General features: G+C 43.6%; 1 protein-coding gene across 2 annotated transcripts; it reads left to right on the forward strand.

Moving 5' to 3' along the window:
- The first annotated feature begins 1,485 nt into the window (after positions 1–1,485).
- LOC120534505 (zinc finger protein 501-like) lies at positions 1,486–19,787 on the forward strand. Of its 2 annotated transcripts, none has more exons than XM_039762108.1 (3): positions 1,486–1,757; positions 15,412–15,857; positions 18,077–19,787. In XM_039762108.1, exons 2-3 carry the CDS (start codon positions 15,446–15,448, stop codon positions 19,147–19,149), a joined length of 1,485 nt encoding a protein of 494 aa, XP_039618042.1. In that variant the 5' UTR covers positions 1,486–1,757; positions 15,412–15,445; the 3' UTR covers positions 19,150–19,787. The 2 variants fall into 2 exon arrangements, with proteins under 2 accessions (XP_039618042.1, XP_039618041.1); XM_039762107.1 differs by having other exon boundaries at positions 1,487–1,757; positions 15,415–15,857.
- Positions 19,788–23,902: the final 4,115 nt, after the last annotated feature.

Here is a 23,902-nt window from a genome sequence, read left to right on the forward strand (position 1 = left end):
TCGAAAGGCAGGGCCTGTTAAAGTCCATTGCGGCACTTCTTATGTGATTTTGGGCTATACAAAAATAAATTATATTGTATTGTATTGTATTGTATACCACTCAGCTCCAATGTTGCCCAATGTCCCTGTCGACCTCATACCACAGCCCTCACTCTGTTCTCCTTCTGCTCCATCCTGGTTACCTCACTGATAATCGTGTCCTTCTTCCCTTTCTTACTGGCCTTTGACCATCGGCTAGGTGGATGGATCACACCATCTAAATCCAGCCCACCATGTATCGACCCTGTCCATTACCTAACCCCTGGTGTTGAAGCCTGGACGTTGCTTCGTCCACTTCCTCCTCAGCTCTTCACTTTCTCCCAGTCGACACTTACACACCCATGTCCTTTACCGCCACATCATAGAAGTCCCTCGGCTAAATCACCAGTCTCAAGGCTGGGGTTAGGACTCCGAACCCGGTCATTTTAATGCAGCACGATATTTCTCACTCTTGATTTCGGTGCGAGACTCAAACACTCCATCGCTCCCTCGGTCATTTCGGCACACAGATACAATGTCGTTTCATCATGTTGGGGGTAGCTGGTGAACAGACAGACCCCTTTTAGTAACAAACCGCTGGATGTGCATCCAGAACGTCGTGATGGTAGATCCGCCCTGACCAGACTTATTAGATGGCAGTGAAAGAGTTAAACTCCGCTCATCATGTGACTCACCATCGCCATCTAGTGGGCTCACAATATTTCAGAAGAGCATTTCCCTTACAATTTGATGCAGCCGTTGAGTCCTTCCAATAAAAATAGAAAGATTAGCTCCTTATTTAAGTATAATTTTAGAGACCACTCCTTAAATGATTTCATATTGGGGTAGATTTGTCGAAAATTCACAATGGAAAACGGTTTGGCATTACCAGCGAAATACTTTATTAATTTATAGAGTAAGAAAAGTATAATTGTAATGATTTCACAGATATTATCCAGCAAAAAAAAAATGCATTTTGTAAAATTAAGAAAAACGCCGAAGCGGAGTTTTTCGTGCACATTTACTACGATCTGTTCTGCATGTATTGTAGGAATGTACTTTATTGCAAACGTTTTATTTGGGATTATGTCCTTAATGAGTTGCACTATTCTTTAAAGATGTAGTGCTTTAAGAAATCTGCCTGTTTTATTTGAAAAATAGCATAAATGTGGTTATATTTGTAAATGTAAACTGTGTAACAAAGGAACTATTTTTTTTAAACAGGTCAAGCAGACAATCTGTTACTGTGAGCCCTATTTAACTTTTTGCACTTTTTAAAAAAACACTTTCTAGGTATGGTTCAGGTATGCTGATTTAGGAAATCGTATAATAATTGATTTAACGATGGTAGAGCAGAATATATTTTGTTCGGATCCAGTTTAAGCCCATTAACGGACGATGCTTCCTTTAACAGCTTTGAAGAACAACGGTTATTTCATAGAGGCGACGTGAAATAGAGGTTGGGCTTTTATTTTGACAGCAATATGCCAGATGGTGACGTCATTATCTCGCGCCACGGTTATGCAGTTTAATTGGCTCCTTCGCGGAGCAGAACTGCAGAAGTCGCTGCCTGACTCTTGGAGAGAAACATCGGTGTACCTTGTGCCTCTCTGCGGTGCTCTGCCGGGTTTTTGAGTGCTGGCGTTGACTGGTCAGCTCGGGTGTCCCGGTGTGTGTTTGTAGCACGTTTGGCGAGGCCGTAGAGCGAACGGTTGTAGAGAGAAGCGACAAAGAGAAGGGTAAGTGAGCCGAGTTTGGCCTCTTCGCTTTATGGCTTTGGGGTTTTTCTACTTTCTCCGATTTTATTTTGATCTGCGGTTAGATATTCGCAGACTTTGTATCAGTTTGTTAATCTCTACGTTATTTTTGACACTCGGTGTAATTAGTCTGTCGTTTTGAGGCTCCGATGACATACGTACGGAGCTTTGACTCTCCTTCCAAAACTCTGTCAAAATGATATCGCGATTTTCAGAGAACTCAGCATTACATTGCGCTTTATGCCGTGCGATTAAATGTATTACAAATTTATGGATAACATTATGAATATTGTCTTGAGCAAAAAACAAATCTGAAAAGTGTCTAAACTATTAGCAGACCTTTGGATCTGTAAAAATTAAGCGGAGATCAATAAGGAAAATCCCAATTGTTTAAGAAATAGCATATACATAAAATTGTTTGGATAGAAAATAAAGCTTTTTGCCCTCAACATTAAAATAATATATAAGAATTGTCGATGCTTATGTACAGACCTGAAATGCCTATAAAATCTGTTGTAGCAGCAGCAGCAGTAGTAATGATAATAATGTAGCAGCAGCAGCAGTAGTAATGATAATAATGTATTTATATAGCAGCCTATCTGAAACCCAATTCCACTTTACAGAAATGAATTAACAACAAGTAGTTACACAGAAAAACAAAATATTTCAAATAACACAATGCAAACAAAAACGTACAGCCGGATGTCTTTCAAGACCTCAGAGGTCATATGTAGGCCCTATTACAGAATTTGAGGTTCCCCAAACTGTTAGAGGAGCGCTCATTGTCCTACTGGGGAGGGCAACCAATCTTGTCCTCTCTGGCACACCTCTGTAGTGAGTCTGACTTGCAGGAATCTCTGGTGCCGCTAGGGGAAGTCCCACCCATATGACACCGGAGGTGGGCTGATGTCAGCCTGGACCCTAAAAGTGCTTACGGTTGGGTACCTGGAAGATGTTTGGGGCCCTGAAGCTTTAACTCTTTGCAACCAGCAATAAGGACTGGGTAACCAATGCTGGACAGAGGGAGGACGAAGATCCAAATGTGGTGGATAGTGAAGCGGGGTGCACACACACACACACACACACACACACACGTTGGAGCAGCCAGGGGACATTATTGTTCAGTTGGGCTCCCATTCTTGGGGGGTGTGATGAGGGGTGTTGGTATAATTTTTTTTTTTTTTGTATTTTACTGTTCTCCTGTATTACATGTTGGGCTTTAAATAATAATAAACTTTTTTTTTGTCATTTTGAACTCTTGGCATGGCATTTGGAGTTGTGAGACATCCCCCAAGTGGTGTAGTTTGATATGAAATATTATTTTTTCCTAAATACTTCCACCATTTTGTTTTCTAATAAAATATCAATACTTTTATTTACAAAATCTATGTAACAGCTTAGAGCTTGAATATTGGGCGATTGGATTTGATATACTTTGTTAATCCCCTGCGGTGGTTTGGTCAGAGTGCAGGGTCGGCCATTGTACACCCCTGAATCTCGGGTGTCTTGATTGGTGTCAGTACTGGTGAGTGTGACCACCATTGGCTTGTCTGTGGAGGGATTAAAACACGCATGGGGTTTATAAATGATTATGTGATCATTCTGGACAACTCGGTCTATCCTATTTGTAAAAAGCCTCATTTCCCTGGGGACTGTCTATCTAATCCTGCCTACTATACTAAAATAAATCTCCTGTCTGTCTATCATATAGTGCCTTTCACAGCCATCCATCTATCTCTTTATCTCGCATATTAAACGTATTCACCTACTGTTGTGGTCCATTAACTGACAAACACTACTTAAAACCAGTGCTAAAAAATTCAACCCGTATTAAGTCACCGCCACGAGAATGAGTGAAGATCAGAACCCTTTCATTTAAAACAACTCCTTAAAGCTACTTTTATAAGACACACTTTTCAAATCTGTTTGTTTTTTTTTTTTATCCCAGAACATCCCCTTTGACTGTTGGTGTTGTGGGACTGTGTCAGTGTGTGGGGTATGGGACACATTAGCAGGTGGTTAACACATACCTAAGAGTAGTATTTAATAGACAAGTAAATTTAGAATTTCAAATGTCACAAACTCCTATGGCTTTAATTGTCCAAATCGTTCCCTCTTTCTTTATTTATTTCTTTATTTCTTTATTTCTTTATTTCTTTCTTTCTTTCTTTCTTTCTTTATTTATTTATTTATTTATTTATTTATTTATTTATTTATTTATTTTTAATTTGTCAACTTTAAGAATATCTTTGTGAATAAAATATATTGTTTATTAATTTCACTAATTTGTCAGTTTAATATTCATAAGTACATCTGTTTTCTAAAGCAGCTTATCCAGGGCAGACTAGCAAGGCAACTAGATCCTATCCCAGCACGCTTTGAGCACCAGACCCTTCCTGCTGGAAGGTAAATCATATACAGTGGTGTGACAAACTATTTGCCCCCTTCCTGATTTCTTATTCTTTTGCATGTTTGTCACACAAAATGTTTCTGATCATCAAACACATTTAACCATTAGTCAAATATAACACAAGTAAACACAAAATGCAGTTTTTAAATGATGGTTTTTATTATTTAGGGAGAAAAAAAAATCCAAACCTACATGGCCCTGTCTGAAAAAGTAATTTTCCCCTGAACCTAATAACTGGTTGGGCCACCCTTAGCAGCAATAACTGCAATCAAGCGTTATGTATAACTTGCAATGAGTCTTTTACAGCGCTCTGGAGGAATTTTGGCCCACTCATCTTTGCAGAATTGTTGTAATTCAGCTTTATTTGAGGGTTTTCTAGCATGAACCGCCTTTTTAAGGTCATGCCATAGCATCTCAATTGGATTCAGGTCAGGACTTTGACTAGGCCACTCCAAAGTCTTCATTTTGTTTTTCTTCAGCCATTCAGAGGTGGATTTGCTGGTGTGTTTTGGGTCATTGTCCTGTTGCAGCACCCAAGATCGCTTCAGCTTGAGTTGACGAACAGATGGCCGGACATTCTCCTTCAGGATTTTTTGGTAGACAGTAGAATTCATGGTTCCATCTATCACAGCAAGCCTTCCAGGTCCTGAAGCAGCAAAACAACCCCAGACCATCACACTACCACCACCATATTTTACTGTTGGTATGATGTTCTTTTTCTGAAATGCTGTGTTCCTTTTACGCCAGATGTAACGGGACATTTGCCTTCCAAAAAGTTCATTTTTTTTGTCTCATCAGTCCACAAGGTATTTTCCCAAAAGTCTTGGCAATCATTGAGATGTTTCTTAGCAAAATTGAGGCGAGCCCCAATGTTCTTTTTGCTTAACAGTGGTTTGCGTCTTGGAAATCTGCCATGCAGGCCGTTTTTGCCCAGTCTCTTTCTTATGGTGGAGTCATGAACACTGACCTTAATTGAGGCAAGTGAGGCCTGCAGTTCTTTAGATGTTGTCCTGGGGTCTTTTGTGACCTCTCGGATGAGTCGCCTCTGCGCCTTGGGGTAATTTTGGTCGGCCGCCACTCCTGGGAAGGTTCACCACTGTTCCATGTTTTTGCCATTTGTGGATAATGGCTCTCACTGTGGTTCGCTGGAGTCCCAAAGCTTTAGAAATGGCTTTATAACCTTTACCAGACTGATAGATCTCAATGACTTCTGTTTTCATTTGTTCCTGAATTTCTTTGGATCTTGGCAGGATATCTAGCTTTTGAGGTGCTTTTGGTCTACTTCTCTGTGTCAGGCAGCTCCTATTTAAGTGATTTCTTGATTGAAACAGGTGTGGCAGTAATCAGGCCTGGGGGTGGCTACGGAAATTGAACTCGGGGGTGATACACCACAGTTAGGTGATTTTTAACAAGGGGCAATTACTTTTTCACACAGGGCCATGTAGGTTTGGATTTTTTCTCCCTAAATAATAAAAACCATCATTTAAAAACTGCATTTTGTGTTTACTTGTGTTATATTTGACTAATGGTTAAATGTGTTTGATGATCAGAAACATATTGTGTGACAAACATGCAAAAGAATAAGAAATCAGGAAGGGGGCAAATAGTTTTTCACACCACTGTATACCACTGGCCCATAAGTGACAATGACTTTTTTTTTAAAAAACGTGATACAACATAAATGACTACAGAGAGGATGCCAACAGCTCTTCATTTCAGAATGGGCGGATGCTAGAACCAACCTCCATCAATGTAAAGGTGTCCTAACCCTTCTGAGTGTGACACACACACACACACACACCCAGAATAGTTCATCCAACCTGCATGTCTGGGGAGTGTAGGAGAAAACCAGCAGAATCCCACACCACAATGGCCTTTCTGCCCCTGTGATATATTATTGAAGATTTCCAAAAAGGCAGCCTTTATTGCTGTGTTGTCAAGCTACCTCTCGTAACTGATCAGGCTTTGCTATTGCTTTTCACTCTGCACTAATCCAGAATTGGACAGCAGTGATTTCTTCTAACTGGAAGTGGCATCCCATTCACTCAGTTATTTCATTTTCTAACCTGCTTAATGTAGACCAGGGTTGTGGAGAGGGTGGGACGCTGGAGGCTATTCCTGATAGCACTGAACATTAGAACAATCGAGATGAGAACAGGCCGTTCAGCCTGACAGACTTTGCCAGTCCTATCCACTTAATTCCTCTAAAATAACATTGAGTCGAGTTTTGAAAGTCTCTAAATTCTGACTGTCTACCGCACTACTTGGTCACTTATTCCACATGTTTGTAGTCCTCTGAAGAAAATCATGCTAATGTTTGTGCAAATTTACCCTTAACTCAAAGTTGCCGTCTCGATCCACTGGACTAATTCCCTTCATAATTTTAAACACTTCAGTCAGGTCACCTGTTAATCTCTTGAACTGTAAAGGCTCAGCTCTTTTAATCTTTCCTCTTAACTTGTCCCCTGTAGTCCTGCAATCAGCCTAGTTGTTCTTATCTGGACATTTTGTAGCCTCCAGACCAAAACTGCACCCAGCACTACAGGTGAGGAGCAAGGTAGGAACAAACCCTGGAGAAGGGTGCCACTCCACCACAAGGCAAACGCACACACACACACCAAACACTGATTTAGCGTTGACAATTCATTTAACCTGCATATCTTTGGACTGTGGGAGGAAACTGGAGCACCCAGGAGAAGCTCACACATACACGGGGAGAACATGCAAACTCCATGCTGGGAGGACCCTGGATGTAAACCCTGGTCTCCTTGACTGCAAGGCAGCAGCGCTGCCATTCACTCTGTGCCATCCCAGTATGTGCTGTTTGTACTTTCACCCTGTTTGGCACATTTTTAATGTTCTCGTAATTCATATTCATTTATTTACAGAAATGCAAACAACAACACAAATGCAGTGTCTGCTGATTCCAAAATTATACAGAGAAGTGCCAATCAGATGATGTACTTTAAAACAGTGCATTCTGGTCTTGTATGGCAACCCCACGTGAAAGTTGGACAAGCTTTTTAAAAGAGAAGAAGAGTTGTTTGTTTCTCAAGCTTTGTTCCACCAAGGGCCCACCGGTGTACCACTGAGAATACTTCGGGACCCCCGCGCAGACCACATTTACCATCTTGTGCCTGAGCTGTACTCTTGTCTTTGTACTTGCGTTATTAACCAAAGCATCTTTGCTGCTGTCTGGTGTGCCTTTAAAGCAGAATACATTGATTTATAAGCCATTTCAAAAACGGCCTGTATTGTTTGTTTTATTTAGAAACTTTTTTTAAACTTGTACCCGATTTTCTTAATATTACACATAAAACAAGGAGGCATTTTTTAGAGATGAATAGTAATTAATGATCTAGCACTGCACTATTTTGGATAATGACAATAGTAACTAACTACTAACTCGGCTTTAAATCCATCTATTCATTGCCCAACCCGCTATATCCTAACTACAGGGTCACGGCGTTCTGCTGGTGCCAATCCCAGCCAACACAGGAACAAATCCCGGGCAGGGTGCCAGCCCACCGCAGGGTACAAACATTAAGCACACATTAGGGACAATTCAGGATTGCCAGTGCACCTGACCAGCATGTCTCTGGACTGTGAGAGGACACCGGGAGAACATGCAAACTCCACGCATCGAGGACCCGGGAAGCGAACCCAGGTCTCCTTACTGCGAGGCAGCAGCGCAACCACTGCGCCAATGTACCGCCCACATAAAATGATGGTTTGTAAAAAATAAAAAAAAATCAAATGGTGTTTTTGAAATGCAGAATCAGTCCTGGCAGATAGTTTTTCATAACTTAATTACAGTACATACATAGTGAAGGTGCTCATGTAAATAAATAGCATTTCCACTCTATTCACGTGCCAGTTATCTGTGATGTGAAAATGCGCCTCATTCATGTTGTACTGAGATGGCCCGACTCGACTCATGAGTCATTCATCCTTAGAAATAGAAGTGTGGGGAACAACCTTAAAAATGGTGTTGTGCGTGATGGCAGTAAGATAAGACATTTAACATTACCTCTTTGGTCAGAATTACAAGTTATCTGTATGATGTAACCGTAGAACATACAACACCCCCCCACAATTATTGGCACCCCTGGTTAAGATGTGTTCTTAGGCGTCTGATAAATTCTTTTTTTCTCCCAAAAAATATAGGCTCACAACACAAAAAAGAGAAAAATCCAACCTTTAATTGAAGTACATTTATTCATTGGGGGAAAAAAAATCCCACATTAAGAAATTATTTTTTACATGAAATCGTGTGCCACGATTATTGGACTGCATTCAGTAGGATACAGGCTCGGAGTAATAAACTTAATAAGTTATAGTGTAATGAAATTGCATAATTAGATCTGGACCACCCTATATAACATAATTACTTGGGTTACGGGGGTACCGGGTACCTGCCGAAGACATGACTTCTCACCCCACTCGCCAACCTGCTGACTGAGCGAACTTACAATGTCCGTTTGAAGTGTCTCCCCAATAACTGCAGCAGCTCGCTGCTCAAATGATGCTAGTCCCGGAATTGCACCACCTCCTCCAGCGGTGGTGTCACTCAAACGATGGGCTGCAACTCACCTTTTCACGTCAACTTTGATATCTGACCCCTTCTTTTTAATGTTGGCCACTGTGTGTCCTTCTAAACTTGAACTTTCAAGTGTCTCCACCATGCTGTGCAACTCCAATCTATTTCCTTTTGTTGCTTAAACCACTGCTTAAGCCACTAAACAGTACGTTTTTCCTTGCCTCCACTTCATTGAGCAGGACCTCCATTTCACATTCGGTGAAATTCTTCTTTTTTTTCCCCCATGTGCTTTTAAAACACTGAATGGAAGGTGCTATTTATATTGATTTTGCCTATTCAAATAGGCAAAATTCACGTTAATTGGGATGTATAAAGAAAAGCTGCAAAGAACTTTGCTTACACATAGATTTATGCCTCTGAATTTGTATTGTGCGTACGCACATTTCTAGTTTTGTCCGTACACCATATTGTACTGCGAGTTCTGCGCAAGGCGCTGTACATGAGGCCCCAGGTCAGAGGAGTGCTACAGTGATGTGCATCCTTCTGGATTTTTCTCCCATCTCCACACAGATTTTTCCATCCTGTTCTTTATCGTCTTCCATACTAAGGCCGTTTTCTCCCAATTTGGTCAGTTTGGCCAGCTCTAGGAAGAGTTGTGATTGCTTAAACCTCTTCCATTTAAAAACTATGGAGAGCACTGTGTTCTTGGGAACCTCCAATCCTTCTCTGTAGCCTCTTTTGCATTTTGTTTACCTCCAGAAATACGGGTGAAACACATTGATTTTTTTTTCCTTTTTCAACAACTCCAGTGTCAACACCAATTCAGCAGGAGAGGTTTGTCTACTGATGCAGATTTACTACACACCCTTCATGTGACCCGATGAGTCACCATCGCACAGCCAGATGTCACAATCAGGACAGTAAAAGAGTGTGTGTGTGTTCACTTTTCTTATGTTTGTTCTGTTGTTTGAGCATCAACAGTGTGATCAATGTGACCCTTGTGGTGGTGTGGGGTACCACAGCTCAGGGCTTAGTGACTTCCACATTTCTCCTGACATGGACATTGACAGGTGCTGCTTAAGGAGCTAATGTCTTTTTTGCCGTTCCACGTAATCTCAATCATTTTGCCTTTTTTCTACGTAGCTACTAGCAGTTGTCTGTGGCTTTGTGCAACTGAATTCACTGGTCGTGGCATGGCAGTGTGGGCATACAGTGCTGTATACATCAGTTTCAGTATCCGTGTCAACATCAGATGATCAACTGACATCATCGTCACTACCACTTGATTCAACTAACTGTTCCGTTTCAGTTTGTTCCAAAGCTGGCTTTGCACAGCATTGTGTTTTTGATTGAAGACTTTACCCCACTCATGAATATTCATTAGAGTCCAGCTGCAGTAGTTTTAGGCTTCAGGCAGATTCAGCGACCTGAGACGTTCTGAGGCCCGTAAGATGGTGCCCCTGTCAGCTCTATCTCTTTTGACTCCACCCACTTTCCACGCCCCCACACCCGTGTTTGCGGTACAGTTATCTTATTGGAAAAACGCACACATATTCTTTTGTGTGTTTTTGCAGAGTGATATGTTATTTTATCCACGAGTTGGCAGTAGAATACAAGTTCTGAAAGTTATTTGGGCTTTATGCTGTAAAAGTGGATTACCATTTTTACTCGTGTACCACGCGCCCTCGTGTAAGACTCACACCCTAATTTTTACAAAGAAAATAACGAAAATCGTTTTACCCCGTGTATGATGCGCATTGTGATTGTATAGAAAACGTTGCGAGAGAGAGAGAGAGAGCGAGCGCTAATGAGAGAGAGAGAGAGAGAGCGAGCGCTAATGAGAGAGAGAGAGAGCGAGCAGCAATGAGAGAAGCTAATGACAGAGAGAGAGAGAGCGAGCGAGCGCTAATGAGAGAGAGCGCTAATGAGAGAGAGAGAGACAGCGAGCGCAAGCAATAATGAGAGAGAGAGAGAGAGAGCGAGAGCGAAAGCGAGCGTAAGCTAATGAGAGAGAGAGAGAGAGAGAGAGCGAGCGAGCGCGATAATGAGAGAGAGAGAGAGAGAGAGAGAGAGAGCCATGAGAGAGAGAGAGAGAGAATGAAAGCAAGCAATGAGAGAGAGAGAGAGAGAGAGCATGAGCCGAGCGTAATGAGAGAGAGAGAGAGAGAGAGAGTTTTAACGAGATAATGAGAGAGAGAGAGAGAGAGAGAGAGAGAGAGGTTAATGAGAGAGAGAGAGAGAGAGAGAGAGCGAAAGCATAATGAGATGAGAGAGAGAGAGAGAGGAAAGCTTGCAAGCAATGAGAGAGAGAGAGAGAGAGAGAGAGAGCGAACGCATAATGAGAGAGAGAGAGAGAGAGAGAAACAGCGACAGCCAAGCAATGAGAGAGAGAGAGAGAGAGAGCGCGAAGAACGTAATGAGAGAGAGAGAGAGAGAGAGAGAGACGAGCTAGCGTAAGCAATGAGAGAGAGAGAGAGAGAGAGAATGAGAGCTTGCTTAAGTAATGAGAGAGAGAGAGAGAGAGAGAGAGAGCGAGAGTGCAATGAGAGAGAGAGAGAGAGAGAGAGCGAGCGGTAAGAGAGAGAGAGAGAGAGCGAAAGCGTAAGCTAATGAGAGAGAGAGAGAGAGAGCGAGCGAGCGAGCGTCTAATGAGAGAGAGAGAGAGAGCGATGGTGCCGCAAGCAATGAGAGAGAGAGAGAGAGAGAGAGCTGAAGCTGCTAACGAGATAATGAGAGAGCGAGAGAGCAATGAGAGCGAGCTAGAGAGCAGATAGAGCGAGCGCATAATGAGAGAGAGAGAGAGACATGAAAGTGAAGGTATAATGAGAGAGAGAGAGCGCGAAATGCATAGTGAGAGAGAGAGCTAGGCTATAATGAGAGAGAGAGAGCAGTATAATGAGAGAGAGAGAGAGAGAGAGCGAGCGTGCTAATGAGAGAGAGAGAGAGAGAGAGCGAGCTAGAATGAGAGAGAGAGAGAGAGAGAGAGGCAAGTAATGATAATGAGAGAGAGAGAGAGAGCGAGCGTAAGGTGAGAGATGAGAGAGAGCGAGCGTATAAGGAGTTAGATGATGAGAGAGAGAGAGAGAGCAATGAGAGAGAGAGAGAGAGAGAGAGCGAGCGAGCTAAGCTAATGAGAGAGAGAGAGGCAAGGCAATGAGAGAGAGAGAGCCGAGCTGCAATGAGAGAGAGAGAGAGAGCGAGCGTGCTAATGAGAGAGAGAGAGAGAGAGAGAAATGTGCTAATGAGAGAGAGAGAGAGCGAAAGTAGCTGCGCTAATGAGAGAGAGAGAGCGATGAGCGCATAATGAGAATGAGAGAGAGCTGAGCGAGCAAGTTAATGCAATGAGAGAGAGAGCGTTTAGCCGTTAATGAGAGAGAGAGAGAGAGAGCGGCGCAATTAATGAGAGAGAGAGATGAGCTGAAATGCGGCTAATGAGAGAGAGCTTGCGAGCAGCTGCATAATGAGAGAGCGAGCGAAATAGCCGCTAATGAGAGAGAGAGATGCTTGGAAGCTAAGCTAATGAGAGAGAGAGATGAAAAAGCTGGCTTACGAGAGAGCGAGAGCATATGCAATAAGCAATGAGAGAGAGATGAGAGCCGCAAGAGAGAGAGCGAAAGAGACAAACAATGAGAGAGAGAGAGAGAGAGCGAGAGCAATGAGAGAGAGAGAGAGAGAGAGAGAGAGAGAGAGCGGAAAGTACAATGCGAGACAGAGAGAGAGAGAGAGAGCGAGAGTATAATGAGAGAGAGAGAGAAAGAGCGAAAGGCATAATGAGAGAGAGAGAGAGAGCGATGAGTAATAATGAGAGAGAGCAAGGAGTGCTAATGAGAGAGAGCGAAGCGATAAGGAATGAGAGAGAGAGAGAGAGAGAGAGCAGAGCGAAGGCATAATGAGAGAGAGAAAGCGAGCATACATGAGAGAGAGAGAGAGCGAGCGAGTGCATAATGAGAGAGAGAGGCGAGAGCGAGCTGAGCTAAGCAATGAGAGAGCGAGGAGAGAGCGAGCGAGCGCAAGCAGAGAGAGAGAGATGAGCGAGCGCAGCCGCTAATGAGAGAGAGAGAGAGCTTGAAAAGGCACAATGAGAGAGCGAGAGAGCGAGCGAGCGTGACAATGAGAGAGAGAGAGCGATAGCGAAAGGGGCAATGAGAGAGAGAGTAGAGAGAGAGTAGCAATGAGCGCGAGCGAGAGTATAATGAGAATAGCAGAGAGATGAGAGCGAGAGCGAGCGATTAGCCAGAAAGTAATGAGAGAGAGAGAGAGAGAGAGATGCGCGAGCGAAGTAATGAGAGAGAGAGAGAGAGCGAGAGAAGGAAGCGAAAGCAAGTGATGAGAGAGAGAGAGAGGCGAGCTTGGTAAGTCAACGAGATAGAGAGAGAGCAGCGTAATGAGAGAGAGAGAGTCGAAGCGAGCAATGAAATGAGAGAGAGAGAGAGAGAGAGCGAAGCGAAGTTGCATAATGAGAGAGAGAGAGAGAGCGAGCCGAAATGTGCCAATGAGAGAGAGAGAGCGAGCCGAGTCATGTCTATGAGAGAGAGAGCGAGAGAGATGCAAGGAAATGAGAGAAAGGCGAAGCGAAATGAGAGAGAGAGAGCGAAGCGTGAATGGAATGAGAGAGAGAGAGAGAGCGAAGCGAATGAAGTATAATGAGAGAGAGAGAGAGAGAGAGCTGCGAGCATAATAATGAGAGAGAGAGAGAGAGAGAGAGAGCGAGCCAGCTGCAAGCATAATGAGAGAGAGAGAGAGAGATAATGAGAGAGCGGCTAGCTGCCAATGAGAGAGAGAGAGAGCGAGCGAAATAGAGAAGGCGAGATAAGCCATGAGAGAGCGAGAGCGTAGGCTAATGAGCAATGAGAGAGAGCGCGAGAGCGAAATAAGCCAATGAGAGAGAGAGAGCGAAATGAAGCTACTAATGGAGAGAGAGAGAGAGCGCGAAGCGAAGGCAATGAAATGAGCTAATGAGAGAGAGAGAGAGAGCGAGCGAAGGCATAATGAAAGTAGAGAGAGAGAGAGAGCGAGCGAAGGTAATGAGAGAGAGAGAGAGAGAGATGAGCGAAGCTGCAAGCTAATGAGAGAGAGAGAGGCGAGAAGCGAAGGTGGCTAATGAGAGAGAGAGAGAGCGAAGGAGCGAAAGGCAAGCAATGAGAGAGAGATAAGCGAGCGAAGAAGCTGCATAATGAGAGAGAGAGAGCGATAGGAAAGTAAGCCAATGAATGAGAGAGAGAGAGAGGCGTAAGGACGAGAGAGAGAGAGAGATGAGAGGAGAGAGCGAATGAGCATAAGAGAGAGAGAGAGAGAGAGAGAGAGAAAGCGAAATAAGGCAATGAGAGAGAGAGAGAGAGAGAGAGCGAGCGATGAGCTCAAGAAGAGAGAGAGAGAAAGTTTGAAATGAATGCCAATGAGAGAGAGAGATGCGAGGAAGCTGCCTATGAGAGAGAGAGAGAGCGAAGGAAGCGAAGGCAATGAGAGAGAGAGAGCGAAGGAAAGGTAAGCTAATGAGCAATGAGAGAGAGAGAGCGAAAGGAAATAGCGCAATGATGAGAGAGAGAGAGAGCGAAAGAAATGCAGCTAATGAGAGAGAGAGAGAGCGAAGCTGAAAGGAAGGCAATAATGAGAGAGAGAGCGAGATGAAGCAGAAGGCATAATGAGAGAGAGAGCGAGCTTAGCGAAAGCATAATGAGAGAGAGAGAGAGAGAAGTAATGAGAGAATGAAGAGAGAGAAGCGAAAGCGGAGAGAGAGAGAGAGAGAGATGAAGGAGCGGTTAATGTATGAGAGAGAGAGAGAGAGAGAGCGAAATGAGCGAAGAGCAAGCAATGAGAGAGAGAGAGTGAGAGAGAAAGTGTGCGAGCCCAAGCAGAACAAGTAAACATTACAGAATTACATTTCCTCGTGTATGACGCATACCTGACTTTCTAATGCTAATTTTCGGGGAAATAATGTGTGCATGGTACATGCGTAAATACGGTATTACTGTCACCCCGGGTCTGATTTGGGATTAACTGTAATTGCATTGAACCCTGAGCCTTAGTCACATTCAGGGTTAATGCCAAGGAGGTTAAAATGACTATTAACTGTTGATGTTCAAAGGAATATTAATATAACCTTATGAATATTCATGTACATAGTTGTAAGGAAGCGGAAATAGAATTACAGGAAGTCAATAGTTAGCCAGTATGTTTCACGATTAGTCAGTGTTAGTCCCATCGAAGCAAAGCTTGTAAGTATTATTTTAAGTTAATCTGATAAATATAGAGCGAAGTTATATTGTTTATTTAAATCAGTAATTATTTGTATTTTACTTTTTTTCAGTTTCACTCTAACTTCATTAAATCGAATTAAAATTGGAGCAAGGTGCTATCTCCTGACTCTATTAATCTTTTGTGAAGTAGAGTTTGGCTGCTGTTTAGTTTCTGGTTCAAACACCAAGGACGAGAACAGTATAGTAACCATGTTCTGATGCAATGTTAACAATTTATGAAAAAGTCAAATAGATGTAATATTAAAAAAAAATAAATAAAAAGAATTAATTTAACGAAAAAAATGACACTGCTACACACTGTGTTATAGTGTGGTCTCTGATGTGAATCTTAACTCGGCAAGCACTAACACCCAGGCTGAAAATGTATTATTGTTATTTTTTTCTTTTCTGGTTCAGTTGTGAATGTCATTGCATTTTTATTTTCCCCAGCAGAGAAGAGCCCGCCATTTAACGTAACCCACAAATGGCTGTGACGCAGGAGAAGTGTCGGGCTGACATGAAGAAAATGTCCAAAGTTAAAGAGGAGGAAGAGGTGGTGGAGGATTGTGAGTGGGCCTCTGTCTGCATCAGTCAGGACAGTCCCTCCATTAAGGAGGAGGATTGTGAACTGGGGTTAGTTGTCATTAAAGAAGAGCCCGAGGAGGAGTCTGTCACCGGGGACACAGCGAGACACGAGAGTACAAGCCAGGTCAAGTTGGAACCCGTTTTTCAATACGGCTGTCCGGATGGATTAGCCTCTTCTCAAACCTCATCTTTGGAGCCCTGGGTCCGTGTAAAGCATGAATCACTGATGCCCGGTGTTAAAAGAGACGACAAAAACTCATTGGGGAGAATCGCAGAAGGACAACCAACATTTACAAATCAAGCTGGTGAAGGTAAGTGAAAAGTAACCATATGTGGTGAATTTAAGGCCAGTGTATGTTTACTAGAAAGGCCAGTCTTCTGCAGTGTAGTGATGTTTAGTGATGGGCAAATAAACCCCCTACAACACTTCTTGTTCACTGTGCCAAGAAAAGATACACAGCTTTGAAAAGAGTGATATCTGGTGGTTTACAGAAATCATTGCAGCCATGAGCTTGTGGCTTTCTCTCCTTGTTGATCGCATAATTCAGGGGTGGGCAACGTCGGTCCTGGAGGGATGCAGCAGCTGCAGGTTTTTGTTCCAACCCTGTTTCTTAATGAGAAGTCACTTATTGGTGAAATGACATTTTGATGCTTCGTTTTAGTGGTCTTGCTTGTTAAGGTTCTCCGGCTTTCAGGCTTAATTTAAACGGCTGCATGCTGTATTTTTAATACTCTTATTTGCAATGGTGATGGATAGGTTGACAGATGAGATTAGACAGGAATCCCCGTGGCCTGTGATGTTTGCTGATGACATTGTGATCTGTAGCGATAGTAGGGAGCAGGTTGAGACCCTGGAGAGGTGGAGATCCGCTCTAGAGAGGAGAGGAGAGGAGAGGAATGAAGGTCAGTAGGACCACCAAGACAGAATACATGTGTGTAAATGAGAGGGAGGGCAGTGGAATGGTGAGGATGAGGGGAGTAGAGCTGGCAAAGGTGGATGAGTTTAAATACTTGGGATCAACAGTACAGAGTAATGGGGATTGTGGAAGAGAAGTGAAGAAGAGAGTACAAGTAGGTTGGAGAAGAGTGTCAGGAGTGATTTGTGACAGACAGGTATCAGCAAGAGTGAAAGGGAAGGTTTACAGGACAGTAGTGAGACCAGCTATGTTATATGGGTTGGAGACGGTGGCACTGACCAGAAAAAAGCAGGAGACAGAGCTGGAGGTGGCAGAGTTAAAGATGCTAAGATTTGCATTGGGTGTGACGAGGAGGGACAGGATTAGAAAGGAGGACATTAGAGGGTCCGTTCAAATTGGGAGACCAAGTCAGAGAGGCGAGATTGCATTGGTTTGGACGTGTGCAGAGGAGAGATGCTGGGTATATTGGGAGAAGGACGTTAAGGATAGAGCTGCTAGAGAAGAGGAAAAGAAGGCCTAAGAGAAGGTTTATGGATGTGGTGAGAGAGGACATGCAGGTGATGGGTGTAACAGAACAAGATGATGAGGACAGAAAGATATGGAAGAAGATGATCCGCTGTGGCAGCCCCTAACAGGAGCAGCCGAAAGAAGAAGAAGATTCAGTATTTTTAATGGCTCCTTATAAGCAATGAAATGCAAATGACAAAGGGAGTCAGCAGTTCTCCGTCTTTCTTGTTTCCATTTACACCTGCGTGGATTCATCAGGCACTTTTCGGTTTAATAAAACACTTCACTGCGGTGAGCTGGCGTGCCCTGCACAGGGATTTGCTTCCTGCCTTGCACTCTGTGTTGGCTGGGATTGGCTCCAGCAGACCCCTGTGTTAGGATATAGCAGGTTGGACAATGACTGACTAAAACACTTAAGAGAAAAATGTGACAAGACATTTTAGGCTTCAGATCATTTGGATGACCATCCTTGGAAAGGAAAAAATCAACGCTATAAGAACCTAACGTTGCAGGCTGACAAGCCAAAAAGTTAAAGAGACTGGTTTCTAATCAAGCAGTTGGGTTGGAAGGAAAACCTGCAGCCACTAAGCCCCTCTCCCCAAAGGACTGACATTGCCCACCCCTGCCATGGCTGTTCTTCATATTCATTTTGATCTCCTGATCATCAAGTTGCCATTAAAATGCTGCAATGCTGAGCTATGACCACAGCAAGTCGTGTGAAAAGCCCATTTCTCCTCAGAGATTAATAAAGTATTATCCAAAATAAATGGAAACATCAATGCAGGCAACAGTTGTCCGTAATAAAAAAAAGTTTGTCTTAAAGATGTTGACATTCTGAATATCATAACACTGTGCCAGTGCTTGCCTGAGTGCCGAGGCATTCTTTGCTCTCTCCATGGGTCTTTTAGGTAGCTTGCGATCGTTCACTTGAGGGGCAGTACTTTTAACTCTTGGGTGACTTTGGTAGGCTTGCTGTTTGCTGATAAAGTGAGCCCGTTTTCAGTGAACGAACTGGAGTGTTGTCAATTGGCAAATGCTTTTGTATTGTCCACTCTCTTTGTAAACTTACCCTCCTTATGTAAAGCTGTTCATTTGTTTTCCTGCAGATTTACAAGAAGATTGCAGCTTGCCCCCGTCTTTACTTACTCTTCAGTGCAAACCACAACAGACAGTACATCATGAAAATTTGAAGAATTCAACATCGGGATCGGAGAACTGGACACCACAGTGCGGTCCCTTGCCTGTTCCAATCCTAAGCGGGATAGATGCCATCAGCATCCAGCAGCAGGTGCACAATACAAGCTTAGTGGCTCTGTCTCTGTGCAAAGAGGTGAGGAAAATGTTTAACCGTGAATCTGAATGTAGCAATACGAGACAGAAGTCGTACTGCTGCTCTGAATGTGGCAAGCAGTTTTCCCAGAAGAGATATTTTCAGAGACACACAAAAATCCACAGTCGAGAGAAGCCGTATTGTTGCGCCGAATGTGGCGAACAGTTTTCACGGGTGAACCACCTTCAGAGTCACTCAAAAATTCACACTGGAGAGAAACCCTATACCTGTCCTGAATGCGGCAAACAATTTTCGTACCGGAGCCATCTCCGGACCCACTCCAGAATTCACACGGGAGAGAAGCCGTACTGTTGTTCTGAATGTGGGAAACGATTCTCCCGAATGAGCCACCTTCGGAGCCACACACGAACTCACACTGGAGAGAAGCCGTTTGGATGTTCCGAATGCGGCCAGCGATTTTCACAGATGAGCTCCCTTCAGAGCCACAAAAGGATTCACACTGGAGAGAAACCATACGGCTGTACGGAGTGCGGCAGGCGATTCTCTGACAGGAAATGTTTCCTGAGTCACACAAGACTTCACACTGGGGAGAAGCCATATCATTGCCCTGAATGTGGCAAACAATTTGCTGATGGTAAAGGCCTGCGGAGGCACCGGAGAATTCACACAGGAGTGAAGCCCTATTGCTGTACAGAGTGCGAGAAAAGATTCTTTGACAGCAAAAGTCTTCGGAGTCACGTGAGGATTCATACCGGAGAGAAGCCTTACTGCTGCACTGAGTGTGGAAAAGGATTCAACCGAAGGCACCATCTTAAGAAGCACAAACGAGTTCACATGAGACAGGAAGAAGGCAGGAGGAGTGAAACAGTAAGTGAGGTTTGCGTGTAATGCTAATTCTCCAGAGCTGTTGGGTCCTAATGAGCACTGGGCTTCATCACCTAAGTCTCTTCGATGAGGAAGGTGGGTTTTATAGTGTTAAAAAGAACCTAAGAAACAAACTCATTCGGTTTGAGCAGAATGGTGCCCACCAGCCATCTTGGCACTAGAGTACATGATGGTGGTACCATTAGTGTGAATCTCCAAAGAATAAGAAAGCCTATAGTGTGGTGTCAAGTCAGATTTCCAGGGCTACTGGGCCATTAAAATAGAAAAGGTATGGCAACTAGGGAAAACTGAAGAAATCGGTTATATTGCTACCATAACTGATGATGAGCTTCCAACCGAAGAATATCCCAGGAAGGCTGATACTGAACTGAAATCCAGAAAGAAATTCCAGTGTCCAAACTCAATGGGATGATTGACGCTAAGCTCCATAATTGGAGCAATAACAATAAATAAGGATGTCAGTAGAGCTTTGAACAACAAGAAATAGAAAATAGAAGTGAAGACAAGGAAAAGAGGAGGGTCCTGCTGTAATGCATTTTGGCCAACATCAAGTCGCCTTCCAGCTTAAGTTTAAAAAAAAAAATCTCATGTGTGTCCTGCAAATTGCCTTTCCTAAATAAATCTGTAATTGTTGTCCTCAACATATTGCATGCCTGTGTTTTACCTGGAAAGAAATGGAAGTGATAAATGCTATTCACAAAATGACAACCCTCTTTCCTCAGTTGTGCTGTATAAGGGGTCCAAAATCATTCACTCTGCAGATCAAAATCTACCGCAGCAATTGTCATTCTCTCTGGGGACATTTTACAATTTGAATGCCTCTGGTATACAATATGTCATTCTGACTAAGAAGATAAAAGATGCTACGTTGTATATAGCCTTCATCAAGTGTGCAACTGACATGGAACAGGCAGGAAACGAATATGGGAAGGGAAGAAAAGGTAAGGAAGGGTAGGTGAGACAAAAGCTGTTGTTGGAGAAGATAAAGGAAGAAACTAAACAGTCATGGGTGGCGCAGTGGTAGCGCTGCTGCCTTGCAGTTAGGAGACCCGGGTTCGCTTCCCGGGTCCTCCCTGCGTGGAGTTTGCATGCTCTCCCCGTGTCTGCGTGGGTTTCCTCCCACAGTCCAAAGGCATGCCGGTTAGATGGATTGGCGATTCTAAATTGGCCTTGGTGTGTGTGTGTGTGTGTGTCCTGCGGTGGGTTGGCACCCTGCCCGGGATTGGTTCCTGCCTTGTGCCTTGTGTTGGCTGGGATTGGCTCCAGCAGACCCCTGTGTTCGGATTCAGCGGGTTGGAAAATGGATGGATGGATAAACAGTCATTAAGACCTGGAGAAATCTGTGATCCAAGGTTGAGAATGAGCTGAACGGCTACAGATTTTCTTTTAAAAAGTGTCTTTGAAGCCCTGTGAAAGAACTCGGAGACATCAGTATGGCTATGATCGAGGGATATGAAGTGTTCTGCAGTCTTTGTCTTGGTAAGGTCTTTGGTCTTAACGGCTCAAACGTGCTTCCTGTAACATTCTGCTAGCTGTCTCCCTGTTTCGTTGCTGTAGAAGGTTGAACACTTTGTGCTAGAAATGTAATAAATAAGATCTTTAGCAAGAGGCCCATTGTTTAATATTGAAATGACCAGAGAGTGTGCCTCTTGAGGAATTTTGCTCTTTGAGCTGCTAATGAGAAGTTTGCGTAGGCTAGTTGGTTGGTGGAAGGAGATCAAAGGAGTGGTCGGAAATGAGGCTCCTGAGGAAGGATCTGCCTGCTAAACAGACATTTTGAGAGAGATAGTGTACCAGTGGAATTGATGCAGGTCTCGCTATCCGGGTTTCCTGTAAAGCTGGACGTGATGAGGTCTGCTTCTGCTTTGATTAAGGATCCTGTCTACGGTATCCTCTGATTGATTTAGAGAAATTCCTCATTCTGCCTGCTTCCTTACAAAAGTTAATCTAATCTCATCACGGCAGAGTCTAAAGAATGGTGAAAGTGGCTGAGAGTTTTTAGTATGCCAGGGATGGAAGGAGCTGCCGAGAAGGTAGCTGAGTCAAAAGGTTGAAGGAAAGCGGATAGAAAGACTAATATTTAATTTGTGGTGGACACCAACTGTAACCCTGAGAGATGGATGGAAACTAATGGAATCCTTAATGAATTCCTGTAACTTGCTTCTGCAGCAAGAGGCAACACCAACACAATATTCAGATCTTCTCTACAGGTCCAATATAAAGCCAAAGGAGGAGGAGGGAGGGAGGGGGGATGCTTTTCTACCCAGCTGATAAAGATGTTGGCATAGCTAGGTCCCATTGCTGTGACTGTTCTCAAAAGAGAAGGCTTTGAGAGTAAGAATCAGTTCTGCCAGTCCGATGAAGGTGTTCATGGCAAGATCCTGAACTGGACGTCTGTCTGAATACCCATTATGAGGAATGACTGTGTACAGAGAGGTGGAGTGCATGGTAAAGATAAAGCAGTTGGGACTGTGAAACTTGTGCTTTCAGACCAATGGAGAGCATTGTTTTGTGTCTAGTATGATGGGAGAGCTTCAAACTGTCGAAGAAAGCACAACTATCAGTAGTGAGACAGTTAGATGCAGAAACAATTGGGTGTCCAGGATGGTTTGGTTTGTGCATTTGGGGGTTTTCAGCAATAAAAAAACCTTTGAAAGGCACTTCCATACTGCTGATGAGAAGAGAAATGGTAGAACTGATGACCTGCTGCTCATCTTCTGTTGGATCTCTCGTGAGGTAACTGTACTGACCCCACTCCTGTTTACCTTGTAGACGTCAGACTTTAGACACCATCCTGAATTGTGTCAACTGCAGACTATTATGGTTGGGGGTTTGGAACTGGAGGATGAATACAAGACTTTGGTGGAAGGACTTTGTTGAATGGTGCAAACCTAAACCACCTGCACCTCAACAACAGCCTTCGAGGGGGTCCATCAAGGCAACTGTTCCCCCGGTTCTCATTGATAGTGAAGATGTGGGGGTAGTGAGGAAATATAAGATCCTTGGGGTTCATTTGATCAGATTGAGTGGGGTAACCAACACAGTACCTCTGTATAAAAGAAGGGTCAGAGATGTGTTGATTTCGTGGAGAATATGAGGAGGTTTGGTGGCCCACCCTATACAAGAAGGGCAAGTGTCACCTCGATTTCATGAGTAGTTTGAGGATGTTTGGTGACCTTCCACATACAAGGAGAGTCAGAGGCGCCTCAATTTCCTAAGGAGTCGGAGGTCATTTGGTGTATTCATGTTGCTCCTTTGCATTTTCTAACCATCTGCAGTGGATTGGATTCCCAACTATACACGCATTCCTCTGGTAAGTACTATTATTGACGTCCCAAATGTTCACAATTTTTAAAGCCAAAATAAGTATAAAGTGTGCTTTTAGAAAAAAGGCTGATTACGTAAGTATGGGCCCTCACCTCTTCACTAGGTTCTGTCATCAAGGCCCATGGTGTCTTTAATCAGCGTTATGTTGATAATACGCAGCTGCACTTGTCCTTCCCTTCAGAAGGCCACACTGCATCAGTTAAAATCTCGGCATGTCTCACTGATATTGCAACCTGGATGATGGAGCATCATCTCCAGTGAAACCTGGCAAAGAGGGACCTCCTTGTTATCCCAGGCCATCTGCCTGTTCAGGACCTTCTCTCTGTGCAGCTTGGTTCATTATTGCTAAAACCCATCAAGTTGGGTCACAATCTTAGGTTGTTGGCCATCAAAGACCATTTTACTACACCCTCTTAAGTTTAACAGATTTACTCCGTAATAATATCCTTAAGATCAGGTCACATCTGACAGAGAATGCAGCACAGCTTTGGTCTTGTCACATCCGGACAACTCTCTGCTGGCAGGAACACAGGCATGTGTCACCAAGTAGATGTTTGAAAATGCAGTGCCGCATTTGGTGTCAACCAGACAAGCCAGGCACACGTCCCTCCTTTCTTTAAATCCCCACGTATTAAGTTAAAATCCTTGTTACTTGCGTATGAAGAAGTCAGTCAGCAGGTCTGCACCTACAGTATGTATATACAGGGACACTTCTGAGGTCCGATGCCCATTCTGGACCACTCGGGTCTGCTATTGAAAGGCACCTTTATGATGCCACCTCTGCATGGTATCAAATCTCAGTCTAGGCCCTTTTCATGTGTAGCTCCCTGCTAGTGGAACAAGCTGCCCACCCCCAGCAGACTCCCTCAATGTGTTTGAGAAGCATTTGAAGACTCTCAGTATGTGTGGTGACTTTCCGTCTAAACTGCCGATGGCTTTGTCAGGTGCTTATAACCGAGAAGTGTAACCACCTGGCATTTTGTCCTAGGCTCTTTATTTGTGATCATCAATTTTGTACCCTTGTCTTGTCACACTCATTTTAAAATACTACTCCAGACCAATGTTTACCTGATTATGTGGACCTCTTTTGTAAGTCAGTTTGGAGAAAAGTGTCTGCTAAGCCAATGAATGTAAATATTTGATGGTGTAAATGACTGCTCATCCTGCCGTTTTACAGCTATAGTTCCAATCAAAAGTTTGGGCCTACCTGGAATAATAAATAAACCACCGACACACACCTGGCCATGGAAGAGCCTGTCAGTCACTTGTCCAATTACCTTTGGTCACCAAGGGGACAACCTATAAAGAGGGCTGGAATTACTAAACCAAACACCCAGTTTGGAAGATGAAGCTGGCAGTCTGCATGCTATGCCCACCTTAATTAGTAACCACCAATAAAAATCATCAACAATTACTTTACCAACATACA

Source organism: Polypterus senegalus, chromosome 8, assembly GCF_016835505.1.
Source record: "Polypterus senegalus isolate Bchr_013 chromosome 8, ASM1683550v1, whole genome shotgun sequence".
NCBI lineage: Eukaryota > Metazoa > Chordata > Cladistia > Polypteriformes > Polypteridae > Polypterus > Polypterus senegalus.

Bases quoted from the DNA above. Each gene is read 5' to 3' on its own strand.
- LOC120534505 (XM_039762108.1), top strand. From the start codon at position 15,446: ATGGCTGTGACGCAGGAGAAGTGTCGGGCTGACATGAAGAAAATGTCC. The intron at 15,858-18,076 runs GTAAGTGAAAAG...GTTTTCCTGCAG, and splicing joins TACAAATCAAGCTGGTGAAG to ATTTACAAGAAGATTGCAGC.